Source organism: Corapipo altera, unplaced genomic scaffold, assembly GCF_003945725.1.
Source record: "Corapipo altera isolate COAL_440 unplaced genomic scaffold, ASM394572v1 0, whole genome shotgun sequence".
Taxonomy (NCBI): domain Eukaryota; kingdom Metazoa; phylum Chordata; class Aves; order Passeriformes; family Pipridae; genus Corapipo; species Corapipo altera.
Genome location: NW_020884872.1, coordinates 36061664 through 36082228, shown reverse-complemented (window position 1 = coordinate 36082228; position 20565 = coordinate 36061664). Strand labels below are relative to the sequence as shown.

Below are 20565 nucleotides of genomic sequence, written 5' to 3'. Positions count from 1 at the left end.
GAGATCAAGCTTCCACACACCCATCCCTTTATTATAAAAGGGGGTTCATGTCCTGTCGAGCAGAGCTGACGCTGAATCAGCATAACCCTTGATTCTCAAGTGTCAGTCCAGTGAGAATGATCGGAAGCATGAGGTTGTTTAGTACAGAATCATCAAGAGGCTCAGCACTCTTCAGCGGGCAAGCAAAAGGGTGGGATAGGGAGATGGAGATAACCCTGAAATGCATGTTTGGTGGCACCAGCATGAGAATGGAATAGAGATGCATGAAAGTCATGGTTCAACTCCAGCCAGACCAGCCTGTCAGTCTGAAACCATACCAAACCAGGCACTTCAACCATATCCTCCTGCCTTGGAAATGAGCCTTAGGCACACAGGCAGCTCTACAGTTCTCTTCTGAAAACAATCCCCTGTGTAACACAGCCCAGAAGGCGTTTATTAACTTGAATTTCACCTGCACTTGCACCGAGACCCTGCAATGACAGAGTTAAGATCCAAAATGCTCTGAAAATGTTTAAATGAGACACTGCACGCAGTTTAAAGTGAATAACCAACACCTCCACATTTGGTGTACGTCCAAAAAATGGCACACGTTAATGGCATCACAAAGGGGATTACCAGCTTCAGGTCAGCAATGGAAATAGAGAGGTTGAGGTGTATGAGATGGCACAAAGCTAAAGAGAAAAGGAGAGACATCAAAGGTAAATCCTTCTTTTTCAAGACAAGATAGCAATGGATGAACTATTGATACTTTAGTTAGATTATACATTTAGTGAGATTATACATAGGTACGCTGTTGCTTGGCAGTTTAGATATCTCAAAGACCCAACTGTCTCTGCTGTGCTAAGTGTTAAGGACTCCACCCCTCCAATACATTTCACAGCAGTCAGCTTTCCACTTGTACTTGGAAAAACAATGATAAACAAACATGGGAATTAGCAAATTGCCAAAGTAAGAGCACATGTTTAGCATGCTGCTCTAAGGCCTTCCATGCTCCTGCCTTTGCCAGACAGATGCACTGTTCAGTATTATAATAATTATCCAGGACATTTATGTATTATAATAATTATCCAGGACATTTATGAACAGGGGTTAGGGAAACAAAGATCTCTTCTGTTATAAGGGAAATGAATACTGCTCAAGGTAGGTGGCAACAAAAATGCCTACTGGCCTCCCTGGGTGAGTCAACAACACACAAAACCCCAGAACAAACTAAAAACTGTCTAACCAAAATTTGAAGTTGAAACTTCAAACAGTAATGGAATAAAAATAAACACCCAACACATTCACCAATAGCAGTTTCTCTAGGTAGGCCAATATCCTCTTGAAGATGCATTAAAGGAGCTCACAGTTTAAACACCACATGTCAGCCTAAACAGGCATGAAGTTCCATGGGAATATAAGAACATGCCAAGTTCTCCCAATCAAATGTCAATTTATCCCCCTCCCAAACTGTGCACACCTCCACTTTCCTAGAAATCACTATCCCTGAAGTCCTACAATAATTTTAAAAAGAAAGAAAACCGCAGCGCAATGCAAATGTAACATTCGCCCACACTGAACCTACAAAGAACTGTCTCAGAAACACAGAATGCTTTAGGACAGCAGAGACAGAGACTCCATCAACTGAACTCCTACCCCAACAGAGGGAAAAAAACCAAACCAAAACAAAAAAAAGCAAACCCAAAACCCTAGCTGTTTTTTGAGGGCAGGGGAAAGAGAAACAGGTATGAAATGGGGAAAGGCAGAATGGGCAATCTCATTAGGAATGAGCATTTTGTCCAAGGAAGCCCTAGAGGTGTGATTGAAAATAACCTTGTAACTAACATCTAAGCCTACACAATGTTATATGTGGAGAACAAAAGTTGCTATTTAGCAGCAAATTATGTGATGCAGAACAAAATGCTTGATACCACAGCTGCATACATGATTACTTAGCTTCTTGCTTTTAGAAGAGGAAATGAAACTGCATAGGTCTGTTTTGAGTATTGACTTTTAATAGCTTGTTTCTCATAAGGGAACAGGGGATGTTTTCTGTTTTAGAAATACAGGTATCAGTTGATCTTTAAATACAGCCTGCTCCTGCCAACAGGTCACATACATGATTTATTTGGCTTCAGCTTTTGCTTTTATGCATTAAGCAACTTTTAACCTTCTTTTGTAATACAATATATAGGCAAATTTAAGTACAATAATAGTGTAGGTATTTTACCGTCTTCACATTTTCTTGACATGCTGGACAAAGTGATACACATCAGTCTGTCCCCCAAGCCCCAGTTTCATACAAAGCACGTTGAATACTGCTTTCAGTGGCACACTCAACTTGCTCCCACATTTAATTTGCCAAATCTACAGAAACAGACCCTTTGGGAATATCAGGAATTACTTCCGACTTTGTCCAGTGACATTCAAATGCTCAGGCAACTATTGGTAACTTTCACTTTATGGTTACTACAGATGTTGCACGCTGACAGGAAAAGAAAGTTTTAGAACTGGACAAGCTATAGTAATCCAAGTTTTGGTAGAAGAATTATATACAAAAAGGGGATTTATATATAGTTTTCAATCTGTAGTTTCATTTTTCAAAATAAAACCTGTATATATAAATGGATAATATTCAAGATCTGTATATGAATAACAGTTGCTTTCTGGCTAAAACAATATATTTAGACAGAGTCTCACTTTCTGTTTGTCACTTCAAGTATACTAGCCAGTCCAGTCCTTTGGGAGAAAAAACTTCCATTTTTAAATCCTTGAGGATCCATCAGATTCATTATTTGGTAATGACCTTAACTTACACAATATACTATATTATGAGGTGAACCGAAGGGGATTAGATATCGAAGTACCGGTCTGAGTGCAGTAAGCCGAACAGCCGTTTAAACATGATACTACAGCTGAAATAAGTCTCTGTCAGAATAAAAACCAACATTCATAAAAACAGCAGAAGCCATCAAAAACATTCACAACTGCAGGGATTTTTTTACTGTGTGAAATTTTGCATTATAAGTAGGAGAAGCCACAATAGTTTAAAGCAAAATTTAAAAAAATACCACTATAGTCTTGAATTTAATAATGTGAATTGTCACTCTTATAGCTGTTTATAGAAGTGTACTAAAAAAATTTACTTAAACATATGAATTTAAGACTTTCACTTTATTCAGCAAATTGGTTTATTTACACAATGGGGAACGCTGGTTGAATGCTGTCAATGTAATAAAAACAAATCTAACAGAGACAATACTGCTCTCTATGTATTCATAGCAGAAATGACAAACTATTTCCTTACCTGTATCAGGAACATCAAGCGCAACAACGGGACAGTATCATAGGACACTGATTTAACAATAAACCGCAGAGGTCCAGTAATACTATGGCAATTTACTCATGTATTTACTGACTTCAAAAAAAAACATTAAAAGTCAGCAATACCCAATATAAAGTTCCGTCAATTATCAGAGTCAAACTCTGACTAGTAGGTCAGTAAAACCTTATTAGATCATCCACAATTCATGAAGTGACATGACTTGCTTCAGATCACCAATACAGAAACAAAATTCATGAAAACAGATTATGCTCTAAAAGGCAATGATGATCTGATAAGGGTTTAACTTAATGGAAGTTTAAAAAAAAATAAGAATTGCAGAGCACAGCCCCTATTAGAACAAGCTAACTTTCCAACTTTCAAAAAAGACAAAAAAAAAATTGAGAAGAAAAAAAAAAACAAAAACACTTCAACATGAAGCTACCATACAAAGTTTTTTTTGTTTTCCTTTTTTTGTTTTTTTTTTTTTTTCTTTTAGGAGTTCAGAGTTGAAATTTAATCCTGGCTTTTTAGGGAGAAGGACAGTTTTGGCCTAGACTTTCCTTTGCCCAGGATAATTTTTTGCTCTTCCTTTTGCTGACGTTGTCTCTCTTGTTCTAGTTTCATCCTCTCCTCATGAATCTTTCTTTGTTCTTCAACAATTTTCAATTGTTCTTCAGCCTATGTAAGAAAATGATAAAATTTAGGCCAGCATATTTTGTAGTCATAAAAGCAATTTACAAGTCCATATTAACTTCCAAACAGGTCCAATCCTGCATAGGTATGTAAGCAGTTCTGCCTGAGCTAGATGCCATAGTTGGTTTCAGTGAAACTATTTATAAAATGGTTATTTGAATTGAGTTTATAAGAAACATTGAGAACTTTCTACAGCTAATGTATTGAAATCTTGAGTGGTTACATGTCATATTTTTCAGCACTGCTGTGCAAACAACACTGTATATTTAATTAAGGAAGACAACAGATATCTAAAGATATCCCGACGTGTAAAATGTAGGCACAGTGAAGTAACACATCTTCAAGCAGAGGTCTCCCTGCTCCAAAACCCATCCAAAAACCCCTCCTAATCCAAACCCATCTTTACTTGATTTGTAACTAGTCAGTCCTTACACTGACCAATGGTTCTTACAACTCTTCCAGTGGTCTTTCTAAAGGTGCTTATTTTGTTCATTACATCAGTTCATACTTTAAATTTTCTTTATGTCCTGTTTCGACCATATAATGTTGAGAAAAGGGTAAAACAGAAAGAGATCTAAAGCAGGTGTAGTTCAAGCAAAGAGTTTTAAGAAGCCTCCTTTTTACATGAAAGAGGTGTAATTACCTGGGCAATTGAAACTGATAGAGTTCAATCAGGACTTAGAAGACGCTTAGTTTGGCTTATCATCAAATGATTAGAATCAGCTAAATCCTATTAAATATTTTCATGTGGCAGGCACCTGATTAAATGGTCTTGAAGACCAACATATGCTAGACTTTTCTAACTTAGACATCTTAAGCTTATGCTGAAAGTCCCTTTTAGCACTTCTACATCAACGTTATACTTGACTCAAATCCAGTTTGTACTTGTCCTGCTCAACGAAACAGAATTAGTCATTTGAAGCTGAACATGTCTGCAAACTTACTTCGACCTTCCCCGTGAGCTATAGTTAAAATGGATTTTTTAAATTCTGAAGGTAGCAATTTCCCTCTAAATTAACTGCATCCAAACTATAGTGTTACTGCTAAGGATCTGGTCTTTTATGCTCAGGGGAAGGAGAGCAATGCTACTGATACAACCAACAATAGGTAAGTTAAACTCTAGAAAGCGTGGATTTGTTCAACTGTGTTTCAAATCTAGCAGACACCTGTATTTCCCTACAAAATGGTTATCTACATCTTCACATACCAGTTTAGCTTGTGCTTCTGCAATTTTTCGATTATTCTCTTCCAGTATTCGCTCTAGTTCCTCACGCTTTGCACGCTCTTCTTCCTAAAGGGGAGGACAGGGCAAGATGTTAGTAAAGTAAAATATTCATTTCTGCATGTTCACTAATCTTTCTCAGAATTCTTTTGTGAACTGACTTAAAGTGGCAGCTTTACAGCCACCTATTTTGTCTCACAATGGTAAACTGTGCAGCCACTAAAACTGGTTTCTACTACTCAATTTAAATCATCCCGCCCAGTCCAAACAGCAACCAACTAAACCCTCCCTAATCATAGAATCCTGACAATTTATTACTAGAATTTTAATATCACACAAATCAACAAGGACAACTACAAAAACTGGATAGTATTTACCAAATTAAAAAGTAATATAGAAAATATAAATAAAGTGAATAGTTTGTCTCACCAATTAAGTATACCTACGTATTCTTTACCTATACTCCTTTAATCAGCATTAAAAGTTGAATATTTACTGTCTTGTCCAGTGTCCTGCAGAGTGTGCTCCTCGGCTGCCATACGCGCCAGCTTCCTCTTTAAAATGATTTGTACTGTTAGCTTGGCAATACCTGCATCAGCAGCTCAACCATTTATAAAGAAACAACATACAAGGAAGGCTGAGCTGAGGAATGCAGATGTTTATGGTAAGAAGGAACAAAAATATGTAAATCATTCCTAAGGCAAACAATTAATAAGAAAAATACATTTACTGTTAGTGAAAAATACAAATGGTAATCCATACTTCATGGAGCTATGGGCTTCTTTCATGGGGAGAATGGACTTAACATTCAGTATTTTGACAATTTTAAGACAGCTGAAACTGTCGTTTGCAGTATGAACTTGGAATTCAGGAGTCCAGGGAAGGCAAGATCAGGAAATAAAGCCTTGCAATTGTTGTTTTCTTGGTGAATTTTATGGAACTCTGTTATGCAACTCAAATATGAAGACTGCGTGAAAGTTTTTGAGGTGTTTCAGTTCACATAATATATATCCAAATTATTTTAATATTTGGAGGATTTAAAGTTAGCCAGAGGTTTGTGTCTGTGTAAGAAAAAAAAGTTAATACGAACAAAGCAAGCATATGAAAACTTCTTACTATGACTAGTAACGAGCTACTAGCTAGCACACTTCACTCCAGGCATGGAGGTTTATTATATGTTACAAAGAACTGATGAGACTTCTCCACATGATATTGACAATAGCAAAAATACTTTTTAAAAAGAGTCATCCATCTGATCAAATGAAAATCTCTATCTATATATGAAGAATTTTCTGACTATGAACATGTAATTTCAATGTAAACTCTCTCATATTAAAGTCTGAATTTGCAAAAAAAGTATAATTTAATATTTTTAATATTTACTGTAACTCAGCATTCCATTTGTTTTCATTTAATTAAGTGATACTATGTAACTGACAAGTCACATTTAGTATGAAGGGGAAAGCTGCATTGCTACTGTCTCTCCTTCTGTAAGCCAATCAAAATATTAATTTAAAATAAACTGTGTAGGAGGTAGAGAATGAAAAAAGCATTCAACACTTATGACTATTTAGCACAGATTTCCTTTACAGTTTGAAGTTTGTTTTGAAACTTTTGGATCCTGGAATGATTGGTGCAGGCAGGCATCAAAGCCTTTAGTAGCAAATTACTGTCTCACAGAAAGACATTTTCAGCTTCTGCTCCAGCTGCTGATTAAAAAAACAAAACAAAACAAAAAAATCCAAAAACCCAAAAACCCAAGTCACACGTTCAGCTTGACTTCAGACAAGGGCAACCTGCTCTTTTATAACTTCTAGGGAGAAAAAAAGGAGTTGTTAGTAGTTATTAAGAATGGGTATAATGATTTGGACAGAGATCCTTCATGAAGACGTGAATGGGCTTATGCTCGAAGTCCCAGAATTAGTCCAATGTATGCTCAAGGAAAATGTTCATTTTAAAATGAAGAATAAGAAACCTATTTGTTAAAGACAGGTACTGCAGATCGCTGCTGGACCCTGCTTTTTGCCTGACTGAAGGCAAAAGCCTCTTACAGTCTAGGTAAACAAAATGAAACAAATGAAGGATACATAATTACAAGTTTTTCAATACCCTTCCCCAAAAATGAAAGGACTGCTGATAAATCCTGCAGCCATGGCAAAAGTTTCAAACAATTCTGAAATATGTAGGTCAGTTCCATTAAAAATCAAGTATCCTTGTTCAGGTTTTAGGAGAATAACTGTTTAAATATCAGTGAGCTCCTCTGAATAGGCTAGAAATTGAGTTTCGCAGCAATGCAAGTTTATATGAGAAGGGAATTAGATTTGCTGTATTCCATCTCTTTCTGAACCGAACAGGAGGCACAAACCAACACTGAAAGTTTTGCCATGGACTGTCTCTACTTTCCAAACGACCGAGCGTTACCTCTCTGGCTTTTTGTGCTGCAAGTTCAGCTTGTCGCTGTCGCTCGAGTTCTTCGAGCAACTGTTTTTCCATGATGCGCTTAGCCTCCTCCACCCTGCGGAGAACCTCTCGCTCAATTTCATCCTTTCTTTTCTCCAACTCTTCTTCTACACGTTTAGCCACAAGTTCTTCCACTCTTCGAGCAGTTTCTTCCTCTACGAGTTTCTCTTCAATTTCTTGTTGACGACTGCAAAATGCAAACATGAGGATTACCTTTTTAATCAATAAAGAATGTTTGCACTGAAACGAACTCCTTCAACACCCAGCATCAGCCACGCTACTGAATAACTTTTGAAAAGTTTTATATCTTATACACGAACTATATACATAAAGAATATTTTGACCTACATTTAAAGAAAGTGAATATTCAGGCAATCAGTGTTCCTACTACAGGGAATCAATTCAGCCCTACTATAGGGAATCAAATCAAATCATACTTAGCATCTCTATACATACTAACAGACTAAGACTAAGAATACCTAATCTTACCACTTCTTCATCATAATTAGGGGGGAAAAAAGGGAAAAAACCCAAACTAACAAATAACACCCCCCCAAAACACAAAACAACAACCACAATGCCCCCCCCCCAAATCCATACCCCACCCAACTTTGACTATCCTTAGGAATTCAAATGGTCTCAATTTTCAGCCATGTGTAGCAATAACATCCTGTAAAATCTTGCCTTAAAGTTACCACCTCAGAGGTACCAAACTCATCACTAGTAACTTAAAATAGAAGACAGAAGCAATAAAATTTGTGATTTTAATATTTTAACTAGAATTCCAGTGGTATACCTGTAATCTAGTTATCCAATCATTTACCTATCACATTTTGAGTACCTCAGCTCTCCTTAAGTTTTTTTATTGCAGTACTCTGTCCTACTGTAATTATCCAAAATAAATTATACCAATACCAAGCGCTAAATAAATCCTTGTGAACTACAACTTTCCATGTTCCGAGTTTTGAAAACATTTTCAAACATCTTGTCTTTATTTTTGTTTAGCAGCAGAGTGTTATCACTTAGCCTGACTGCTGTTTTAAGTTTTCATTAAGGGTACAAAGAGTTTAGCTAGATTTGCAGTTTAATTACCAAATGCAGGAAAAAAAAATTCCAGGTAGTGATCACTAGTACAAGACAGCAATTACATATCCAAAGATGAACAGTGAATACTGTATAGCTGTATTTTACATAGTGCTATTTATCTGGAATTATTAGGGGCTTTGTGGAGAAGAATGTTGCTTTTAAACTTGACATTTAACTTCCACTTTAAGTATTCTGTGAAGTACAGAACAATCTTATAAAACTTATCTTCTGGATTGTTAGTGACAAAAATGCATGGTTTAGAATAACAACTACAATTGCAATATCTTCATATCCTGTCGTTTTCATAACGCTTGCATTTTCCTATCTCATTTGGAAAACCTTTCCTAATCTATCTTATTTGGAAAGCAACTAATTTTAAAAAAAGAGTTACAGGATTTACCAACTTTTAGATTTCCCAAGGTACAATTTGCAAAGATGTACCTTGGGAAATGACGAAGTATGGACTACTGATCTAGATAGGCATGGGAAATACAGAGCTGAAAGGCTCCCAATTCTCCCTTTTCACGTGTCATCTTTTCAGAAGTGTACTCAAGCAAGTTAACTTCAGTAAAAAATTTTGGAACGCTCAACTCAATCATTCGGCCTGAGAACACAAATTTTAGTCTTACATTCCTCAAGAGACAGCCATCTTACCTGGGGACACATTAGGCCAGTATTCACTATTCCAAAATTGACATAAAATACTTTGAGGTGATTTTTTCAGAAAAAGACCAGACAACAAAAGGCAAACAAAAAACCTAGACCACTATCACCATCCAGAAAAATACGACACCCCCATTCTGATACAGCAGTATCTCTGCCAAGCCACAACCCTTTTTGGACAATTTTTAAAACATCCTTTATATAGTAAATATTCTTTTATTTTAAAAGGTTTTCATTTCCTCTTACAAGGTTTTATTCAGCAATGAGTACTCTCACTGTCCTTTACCAATACTGCTTAGTGTACCTAAGAGGCTGTTCTAGAGAAAGAAATTGTCAGAAAGTTCATATTCTCGTGTTTTATTCAACTATCATAGCTTTATGTTTAACACTGGGAAATCCAGAACAAAAGTTAATTAATTGAATAAAGATAGTGCATAGTTACAAAAATACCCATGACATTCATGTCTGAAATAAATTTTTAAATATGCTCAGTAATGGATGATGTACTCATTCGTTTCATTCTTCTCATCCCAACAAATTCCATTTAAATTTAATTAAACCAATCAAATGTGTTTTTTAACACTTATAGGCAATGATGATATTACAATGCCTTTGACCTCATCAATGAAATTCAATTATAAACACAGATATAAATCTCAATGATTTATTCTGTAGTTTATACTATTTCTTTTTAATCACATGAACTTACAGTATTTCGTACAGAGGTATAACTTTATCATCCTGGCCTACCGATGATTCCAGAGCAAAAGATAAGTCATTAAAGTAAAAAAGTATTTTTGGTATGATCTATTTACTTCTTGAAGACTAATTTTATGAAATCTGCAGAAAAGAAACCACTTTTATGTCAGCAAATTTCTGAGGGGAAAAAAAGTCATACTTGCAAGGCCTTTACAGAAAATGACATTATAGGAAAGCACAGAAGTTAGGCTATGTATTAAGATTTGAACAGACACGAGAAGAAGAAAGTCACTTTCAATATATGAACTGTCCACTAGTTTATTCAGTCAGCAAGAAAGTACTTCTTTCCTTCACTAATATGAGTCCACACTAACATACGTAATGCTATCTACAGATGACTTACTCAAATACCATACTTTTCTACTGTATTAGGTCTTATTGCTTTTTCTTTTTAAAATTAACGGGTATTCCAGAAGTATGAAAATTTCATGCTCAATCTTTTCCAACACTGATTCTTCCTCAAAAGTCTACTATTCTGTAGCAAATATCGCTCAAATGTCACATTCCTCCTACACAGACTTCATGAGCATTTTAAAATTTTAAAACTAACTTAAATAGAAAATGTACTTACATATGAACTAAACCAGCTGTGAAACACTAAAATAAACTATTCACTATATTCTCAAATTGTTAAGCACATTCCAGTTCATCACTGAAGATATGGAATGGATGGAATATTTCTTTAATTTAGGTACTGAATAAAATTATAAACCAAATATATCTCCAAACCCTTCAATTTTAACTTGTGTTTGTGTTACTATGTAAGTTTTTGACAACACTGCTGTCAAAATCTCAAGTTAGCAAAGGAGATTATCAACAAACAAACATGAAAGTGATAACTCGGGCTCACTCAGCCTTCTGAACGTCAAGTAATATTTCATGAGAACAATAGTGCTGAAATAAAACTCAAAGTTCCACCAGAGAATTAACAGGAGTACTTGACTTCACTCATACAAACAAGTGCTATTTCTGGTCTAGGTGGTCCAGTGAGCAAGGGTAGCATTCGAAGAAGAATCAGTTGATCACAACTGTTCAAACCATTCTCCTCTGTGCTGCTTAAAGGTCTGTTTCATAACTTATTATGCTGCTAAACATCAGTGCATACCCAACGTTTATTAAAACAGAATTTATCTCTGCAGACTCAACAAATAGCCACACTCCCCACAATGTAAACTGAAAAGGGACAAAGTTTCAAACAAAACAAGTCACCGGCTGTCACTATCCCATTTGCCAAGAAAATAATCCCTCGGTGTTAATATAATAGCTTCACAGTGCTTCTTGAAACCCTCAGCCGAGCAACTCCAGATGTCTCCGCTCGACGTACAAGAAGCCCCACGCCAGGGCGGGGAGGGGCGGGCGGTGCAGCACAAAGCCTCGGGCGCCGCGGCCTCGCCGCACAGGGAAGTTTGGGAGCAGCGCAGCAGCGAGAGCAGCGCCGGCGGATGGGAAGCGGCAGAGCCGGCGCTGGGGAGGCGGCGTGCGGGGGGCTCGCCCCCGAGTGGGCGGCTCCGAACGCACCTGAGGGAGCCGGGCTCTGGGAAAGGGGCGGATGGCGGGAAAACCGGCTCTCATTAGGCCTCAGCGAAGGCCCGAACGCCTGTACCCCAGCGGCAGGCGGCCCTCTCGCAGGAGAAAGACACGGAGAGAAAGACACCAGGGCGCAGACCACCTCCCTTCGTCCCCCATCCCTCACTCCCTCCTCGTCCCCAGCCCAGGCCCGGAGCTCACATTTTCCGCTGCCGCTCGAACTCCGCTTTTTTCTCCTCCTCCTCCCGCTTCTGCTTTTCGTCCAGGCTGCTGCGCTTGCTCACCGTGCGCCCGAAGATGTCGATGCGGTCTGGGGGGGAGGAGGCGCGGTCGCGGTCCCGCTCCCGGTCGCGGCGGGAGGAGGGGGCCGTGTTGGAGCGCGAGCGGGAGCGGGACTCCCGGCGCCGGTTCCGCTTGCTCTCCCGGGACTTGGAGCGCTTACGAGCCCGCTCCTTTTCCCGGGAGCGAGACCGCGATCGGCTCCGGTTCTTCTTGTTGTGCTTGGAGCTCTTGGTGTGCTTAGAGCGGGACGAGCTCCGACTGCGGGACCGACCCATCCCGGCGGAGAGGAGAGGCCGCGCCGACGACCGCTCGACCACCCCTGCCCCTTTCGCTAGCGGCGCCCGGGAGAGGTGCGAGGAGGCTCTGCACGCATCAGCACCCCCCGATATAGCCCCTCGTCCTGTCCCTTCCCAGCGCTTTGAGCTGCAAGGAGAAGGAACAGGCCCCAAGAGCAGGAGCAAGTCCGGACGCAGCCAAGATGGCGGCCCTAGCTCAGCAGCGACTCTCCTTTCCCGCCCCACAATGCACCGCTCCGCGATGGAGCCGCTCCCCCCCTTCTGCCGCCTCCGGCGACGGGGTGGAGAAGCCCGAGAGCACTCGGCAATGTTCGGCAGCCAATGGGAAGCGCCGCCCGGACGGGGAGCCCCGGCCGGCCGGTCCCTTGGGCCGCTGGGCGCCCGGTGTGCGGGCAACCCGCGGGCAGCGCGGCCGAGCGCCGAGCGGGGCATTGACATCGTTAGCTGATTTTCTTTTTTTTTTTCGGTCTGGTGGGTTTTTTTGCTTTGACATAGGGGACACAAGGAATCTATCAGGAAGTTATGAAAAAACAGCCCCCTCCCCTACCCCCGAATTGTGAAAATTATTTTTTCTGATCCCACTGTTGAATCTCTATGGCGACCCATCCCTTAGTTAAAGAGAAGGGAGCGCCTAAGATTCTTAAATGATTATTTGGTCGAAAGCAACAACAAAACTCAGAGGGCCCACAAACAAACAGGAAGTTTTATTAGTAAATTACACACTTGGAATGGAAGTTGTGTTAATTCCTACACCTACTACATAAGGGGTGAAAGGAAGGAGAGGAATTAAAGAGGAAGACATGAATTAAAGAAAGAAAGAAAGAAAAAGGAAAAGAAAGGGAAAAGAGAGAACCAGTCCTGGTTCCAGGGTTCATCCCCGAGGTGTTGTCAGTCCTGGTTTCAGCATCAATCCAGCTGTGCTGGTCCAGCTGATGAGATGTTCAGGGTCCTGGGGGTCTGTTTCCATGTAGCTAATGTCCAGTGTGGCACACTGAATGTCTGTTTTGGCTGTATTTATTGTGTATTTACATGCAGACGTTATTGTCCATTGTTATTAACAAGTCTGTAGGCAAAGGAAGTGCTTCAGGTCATACAGAGAGTATGAACTAGTGGTTCTGTAGGCATCTCTGTAGGATGTTTTTATCACAGTTCTGCCATGTCATTTTTAGAATTTTCTGCTCTAACAATGTTTAGAACCGGTGTTATTCTTGATTTCAGTAAACTGGTGGAATCTATATATAGTTAACCTCACTTTTTACTTTGAGCAGAAATTTTAGCTCCTTGATATCTTTCACAACTGGTGCCTTTTTTTTTTTTTAATAGGTAAATATTTTTACTAAGTTTATGTACGGTTTGCAAAACATTCCTTAAGTCACTGGACAAAATCTAATCTCACTTAAAGGTCTTCTTCTAATTGATTTTGTTGACTCGCCTTATTTTTCTTGAAGGAAGACTTTCTTATTTTGAAATTCAGACTTAATCTAATGAGTACCAAAAATAAATAAAATGGAAACATCTTTCTGATAGATCACTTTGCAAGTAACAGCAGTGTAATGGATAGGGTCAAACCAGCATGGCAGGAATTCCAGAGTCGCAGACCCTGGTCACACTTGTTTGTCCCTAGCCTTGGGAAGCTCATGCAACAGGTAACTAAGGAAGTTGATAATCAGACCTTTTAGACCCTGACCGGGTAGGTGAGTTTGTAACTGGCATGATTCCTGTAGCAACTTGGCTACAATTGTGTACTGAAACTTATAAATTCATAGGTACAACAGGTTCTGATTAAAAAATGTATCATAATTTTTTTATTACTACATTATATATTGGATGTACCAAACCTGACCTGGAATATAGCAGAGGGAAGGGCAGAACTACTTATTTTGCAGTCATAAGTATAAATGAGTTTTTAAAATATTTAGCATAAACTGAGTTTTCTCCTTGGTAAATCACTATAACAGAACCTGTATTTAGCAGTTTGGTTGCCTGAAGAAATACCAATTTCATCTGCAGAATTTTATTCCTATTCATCTTTATTGACTCATCAGTGCTATAAAATGCAATATGCAATATTTTATGAGAACAATTCATTATGGTGGATTGCATGGAATTAAGGAATTATATAATATGGTATAATGAAATCATTTTCTCCAATTCATTATTGTATTGCTCCATCTCATTTTTTTAAGCTCCCAAAGTAATAAGAGCACAAGATTTTTAATACCTGTACTAGGTTAAGGTCATTAGTCCACTCACTTTGTTATTTATGAGGACTAAATTCTGGTACTTCTGGAAAAAACTCCTTTTCCCCTTAAAAAATACATTCCTGATTGCTGAAAAAAATAGTAGAAAAGCATTTCTGTCTATGATTTCTTTTTTACTTTGAAACTTGGTAGTTATTTGATTAGGGTGTTTTTTTAATTCTATAATCTTAAATTTCCCAACTTATTAGTAGTAAAATATTAATATTTAGGGTTTTTTTTCCCCAGGTGTGATTACAATTGATATGGAATTACAGTACTAAAAGGAAGTTTTTAGTAAATACTAAATTTAAAAGCCTTGATAATTACATAATTTCATTTCTTGTTTTCAGTTAATTAAAAAAGAAGATGGTAATTTCCCTTGTTAGTTTCACTTCAAAGTTTTAAATATTTAAACTCGTGCAATTTTTTTCTGGATTAAATAATACTAGAATTTTTGAGTTTTTAATGCCATGTGTGTGGGTTTTTTCACAGTTTGCTAGCTATACAGGATTTCCATCCACTCTTGTATTTTTGCATTTTTTTTCCATTTTAATATATCTCAGTATATTAAAATGCACAATTTGCTTCTTAAAACTGTTGCCTTAGAGTTGGAAAATACCTTATTTGACAGCCAGATTGTGCCATAATTATAGCACCTCACCCTTCTTTACCTTGGCTACTGTCGTCATATGAAATCTCTCAACCCATAGGCATTTAGGGGTAGCACCATGGAGATACTGTGTTCTCATAATCTCCAGATCGTACCTGCTCTTTCTTACGCCACTGCTTCTGTCATTAGCTGGGTCAAGAGGAATCTTGGGAGATTAAAGGTGGATTATTTTGAGTTGTGCTAGTGTGGCGCAGCTGGATGTAAGATCTTTGTAATGGGTCTAAAATGAAAGAACTCTGGAGGGTAAGCAGGGGAAGAAAGCAAGAGCATAACAGGATAAGGTGTTTGGTATATAATTTGCTGTCGTCTGGTGTAACCTGTCTCACAGTGGTAAGAGGGCAGAAGTAGCACAGAAGAGCTAGGTTGTTGTAAGGGAAAAAAGTGGTTTAAATGTGTATTGGTTCTTTCAAAGCAGATATTTCAGCCAGAGTTTATTAAAAGTCAGAAACTATGAATACAGGTAGGTTTTTTTAATTTTTTTTTAATTTTAAATATGAGTCAGTGCTGCAATTCATGTCACAGAATCTGTAGATCACAGAAGCTGTACAGATGTAGAATTTGTATCAGTCACTGTGGTGACGTATAAAAAATAATGAAGTTATCAATAATGCCAAAGTTGCTTGTTATGCATTTTTGGTCAGGTGCTTTGTTTTTCTTTGAACAATGCCATGGAGTTCTGAGCTGCTAAACTGCAGAGGCAGGGAGATGAACTATCCAGGAGAGTGGCAGAACAGTTGTGAGGAAGACATGACAGGAACCTGGAACACCTGACAGAAAGGGAAATATCTTTTCTAAGACTTGAGAGAATAAGTCATTAAGACTGCTGCTGCAAAGGACTGTTGAAAAAGGGGAAAAAAAGTTTAATTGCAAGAGTGGAGAGGAAACCCTGTAAAATGAGGAATTAAATAAATGAAAAGGCTTTTCACATTGTACCTATACAGAAAGCTGAGCAGATTGTATACATAACTATAGTTAGTAGCTAAAATAACTCTTTTCCTCTTCTCTGTATGTTCAGTTGATAATCATGTACTTGTAAATGAGCAGTTACTGCACAGACTGCTGTTGGAAGTGTTTTGTAATTTGGATATGCAAAAAGACATAGCATGAGTTATCAGGACTAGTGTTTGGATATATGATAATCAAATTAATTTAAAACAATATCTATTTTCTTTCCCACATGGACTTATTTTTAGAAAATAAGTAAAATGGCCAAATCATGATCAATGTGGTAATTTAAATATTACATTAGTTATCAATGTCAGAGGACATTTTATGATTTTTGTTTTATGTAAGCCCACTAACCACTTTTTTTAATGTCTAGACTACTTTCTTCTTTCTACATAGAAGAAAGAATGAACGTTCATTCGCTTGCCTTGTTCACCTTGCCTAATCTATTTAGGTCCTAAATAAAAGCTCTTGAATGCTATTAGAAGTGGTGAATAAAAGTTTTTACCACAGCTTGAGACACTGATCTGCAAACCATAATGATGCATAATGAATCATTGTGCCTTTTTCTCACAGTATTTTTTTTCAAAATCATTGATACTATATGAAATATGCAGATTTAAGATCACACATAAGTATGTATGGACCTATGACTTGTTTCGTCTAAGACTGACACCAACCAACCCTCCTCAGCAGCTGCACAGTCATTGAGCTACTTTAATTCTGTAAGCATATTCTCATTTATCTGAAGGACTTCATAGCAATTGTGGTGTTGGTATGTGTAACTAGGGACTTAAGCCAATCTGAAATGGGTTGATGTGCCATCTAAGCCTCATGAGGGACTGATCCAATGTGGGTATGTGGATAGTTCCTTAAAAAAAAAACAAAGCCAAAAACATGAACATAAGAAAACAGAGTAGCAATGAACACTGTTATTCAAAACCAGGTTGCTCATGATTCAGTGGTTAGCATAGTGGTTAGACTAGTTGGACAAGCAGGAAAATGGGATTCAGGTGTGTCCTCATTCATATCAATGTCTCTTCCTTCCCATGACCATATGTTAATCACCAGGCCAGTGTCTAGGCTGGAGTACAGTGAGAAGGGAGCTAAAGGGCAAAGTCACCCTCTGTGTCCTCACAGATCTGACTAAGAGAAAATAAATGTTCAGAGGCAGGAGGCAACATGGTTGTAACCTAACGTCTGTGGTACTCTGGATGCGGGAGAAAGTTGCTCTGGATTTCAGTCTATTCAAAAGACTAGTTTTGAATTTTGTTACATAATCATGAGAAAAGAGACAGGGCTAATCTTGAAAGCTAGAGCACAAAACTTGGCAGGTGCTATAACTGCTTGGGTGTTGCATAACATACCCCCTCCCACAGCAGCTGCATTTCAAAAGGAGTGAGTAGTGTTCTGTTCTTCAAAGGCTACTTTAGGCACTGCCTCAGGAGAGGACTCCCAATTTTTGGCTCCTGAATAGATGAAGATGCCACCTTTGTGGTGCTGACTCAGACATCTTGGCTTTAACAGGGCGACAGCCACACCTCCCTGTACAGAGTTTCCTCTTGGCTTGGTGACTCCTCGTTAGCATGTGTATTTTATGAATTCCTAAGTCTTGCTTAATTTTGAAAAAAAGAAAAGTATTTGATTTAAATACTGTTCTGGACATTTTATATCCAGAACATTTTGCATATTTTATTTGTAACCAGAATTTTTCCTGGTTTTCCCTCCTATTTCTTTAGACACGCTAACATCTCTAGCAGTACCACTTTTTCAGTATGAAAATGACTGGGAGTGATTACTTTTATTTTAAAGTAGTCAAGAAGCAACTTGTTTATGATAAAAACAAGGTTACAGGTATGGGAAAACCATCCTGCTTACACTTAAAAATTAAATTAATGCTACCTCAATTTATGGGAATTGACCCTGAAGCATTTTTGGATGTTAACAGCTATTTTGTTAAAATTTTATTAAAAAAAAGGTCAGATGAAACCTTTTTCTTTTTTTCTTACCACCATGCAAATTGATGAACTTTAAAATTAAAACTTGTACATATTAATGGGCAGAAAATAGCAGTTATGTTTTGTTAAAAAGTGTAAGACAAATATTGTCTACATAAAGCAAGCTACTTTAGCAGGAAGTCTTCTGAATGCCAAATTCTGCCTCATGTATTCACAAAAGTAACACTTCATTTTGCAAGCTGATTAATTAATTAATTTCCTTGACTTGTTAGGTTAAAGGTTGAAGGAATAAAGCTTTTGGGTGTGATGCAATTTTATTGTACAGTTTCATTTTAGCAGAAGCTTTTAAACTTTTTTAAGTTTTTGAGAAAATCTCACTAAAATGGCAAAAGCTCAGAGCCTGTACTTGTAGAGGTCTTTCTTACTGATCTGAAGAGAAATAAAATACTAGAGAGAAAACAGACATTTTGAAGTCCATCATTCTGGGAGTTTTCATTAGTGTTCATTAGCATCTCTTCACTCTTTTTGGAAGACTAAAAATGTTTGGCATGTATTGTTCACTTCTATTATTGTTCTTTATGTCTTTTATTTCTAAATTATATCAGTAGTCGAGGAGAAAAGACAACGCAGAAAGAATCGTGTCTTGCAGAGTATACCATCTAAGGAGTCTTTCTGCTGTGCCTTTTGCAGTTGGACATGTCTATCTCGTATTGGCCTCATTAGCCACCAGCGTGCTTGCAACAAATGTGGATAGAACCTTCTTAAATCTTCATTTGCGAAGCCTAGCCATGATATCAGTAGTACTTGTCTGCAGATGGTTTGATAATTTTTAAACTGCAATGATAGCAATTCTGCAGGTCAAACTGAACTGTATTTTCATGAGTGATCTGGGTGACTTGTCCCAGCTGATGATCTGCCACAGAGCTGTAACCATAACTGTGACTTCAGCAGTACTAGAAAAGGGCTGTCTTGATGAATCTTGGTAAAGCTGTTTTCAGGTTTCTGTCACAGATGCTAATTGTGGCTTTTTAAATTCTTAGGATTTAATCTCTGTAATGTGGGAAACAAATGGAGGGGAATAAATCAATCTTTCTTCTTTATCTCTTATTTGTAGTATTACTAACTTTTGAATGGATGAAACATATACTTCAATTGTTTAAATCATCACAAATGCATAGTATGGTGGTATATTTGCGCTTGGAGAGTTCTCTGTATTTTGCATTGTGTCCTGTTTTTGGAAGCAGCTAAGGGAAGAAGAAAAAGCTGCCTATACTGTATTAAGACATTTGAAGAAATACGGTGTTAAAGTCAGGTACTGCTGATTGTGAATAAGAGTGGCAGAACATAGTTGTATAGATGAAACTGAATAAATCTACAATAACGTTTTGGCTAGGAATAAACACTTATGTTTTTGCTGCTGAAGCAAATCTCTCAAACATCCATTTGATTGCATTTGGAGTGATCTCAAAATGTGTAACCTGGATTAATTTTGGATAAGACTAAGTCTGAAATAAAAACTGAAATATAGTAGGTTCTGTTTGAACATAAACAGGTTTTTTTTACTGTGAGGGTGACCCAGCACTGGCACAGGTTGTCCAGAGAGGTTTTAGAGTCTTCATACTTGGAGATAGTCTGGGCAACCAGCTCTAGGTGGCCCTGCTTGAGCAGGGCAGACTGGAGAAGATGACCTCTGGAGATCCCTTTCAGCCTGAACCATTCTGTGTTTCTGTGAAATTGGATGATGTGTTCTAGAACTCTGTCTGCTATTAGGGCTTCAGTCTGCAGGACTAGACCAGAGCTAGTGGAAAGTAAGGCTCTTGCCAAACGCAGGTCGCGTGGACATCTGGTTCTCAGCAGCTGCTATCTTAGTTCACAGGCTTTCTATTGCTAAGGGCTACTTGCCAATGCAGTAGCATCACGTAGAGCTGAGTTAGCAAGTCCTTTGGTGTTGGTTTATTTACTCAGGAGCACATAGATACAGCAGAAAACGCAGGCCAGAAATTGATACAATTAGTTTGCATATTGGATCTGTACAGACATAGCCCCTTAAGACATTTGTTTCAGGTTACAAGGCTGTGGTGTTTGGCTGCCAGCATCTGATAGATAGGCACCAGGCCAATCTAAATGTGTATGGCATTGGAATATCCAGCCAATCTGAATTTGTAGACCTTCCTGCTGGTTGCTTGATGACTTAGCACACCTTAGACTCTTTTCATTTAGCTCCATGTTGGACAATTATGTATTCTTTTTGGCTGGCCAAAGGTAAATGGAAGAAATGAATAGGAGAAGATAATACTGAGGTTGAATGGCACAGGAGACATGGGAAGAGATGAAAGTATTGCACTAGATGGTGGGGGAGGATGTATATAGCTTAGACTGGAATGATGAAAGTTCATCTGCACACAGTTCTGGAGCTCCTGCTGTGTATATTAGGTAATGGAATAATGCACTGACATGCTC

At 38.2% G+C, this 20565-nt stretch overlaps 1 protein-coding gene across 2 annotated transcripts; it reads right to left on the bottom strand.

Annotated features, from left to right (window-relative positions):
* Positions 1 to 1972: 1972 nt before the first annotated feature.
* Positions 1973 to 12523, bottom strand: ARGLU1 (arginine and glutamate rich 1). Of its 2 annotated transcripts, none has more exons than XM_027644016.1 (4): positions 11916 to 12520; positions 7641 to 7866; positions 5205 to 5288; positions 1973 to 3982 (listed from the first exon to the last, which is right to left on the bottom strand). In XM_027644016.1, the coding sequence occupies exons 1-4, from the start codon at positions 12269 to 12271 to the stop codon at positions 3818 to 3820; spliced, it is 831 nt and encodes a 276-aa protein (XP_027499817.1). In that variant the 5' UTR covers positions 12272 to 12520; the 3' UTR covers positions 1973 to 3817. The 2 variants fall into 2 exon arrangements, 1 of the variants encoding a protein (XP_027499817.1); XR_003527726.1 differs by having other exon boundaries at positions 1975 to 3982; positions 5716 to 7866; positions 11916 to 12523.
* Between the last annotated feature and the right edge of the window lie 8042 nt (positions 12524 to 20565).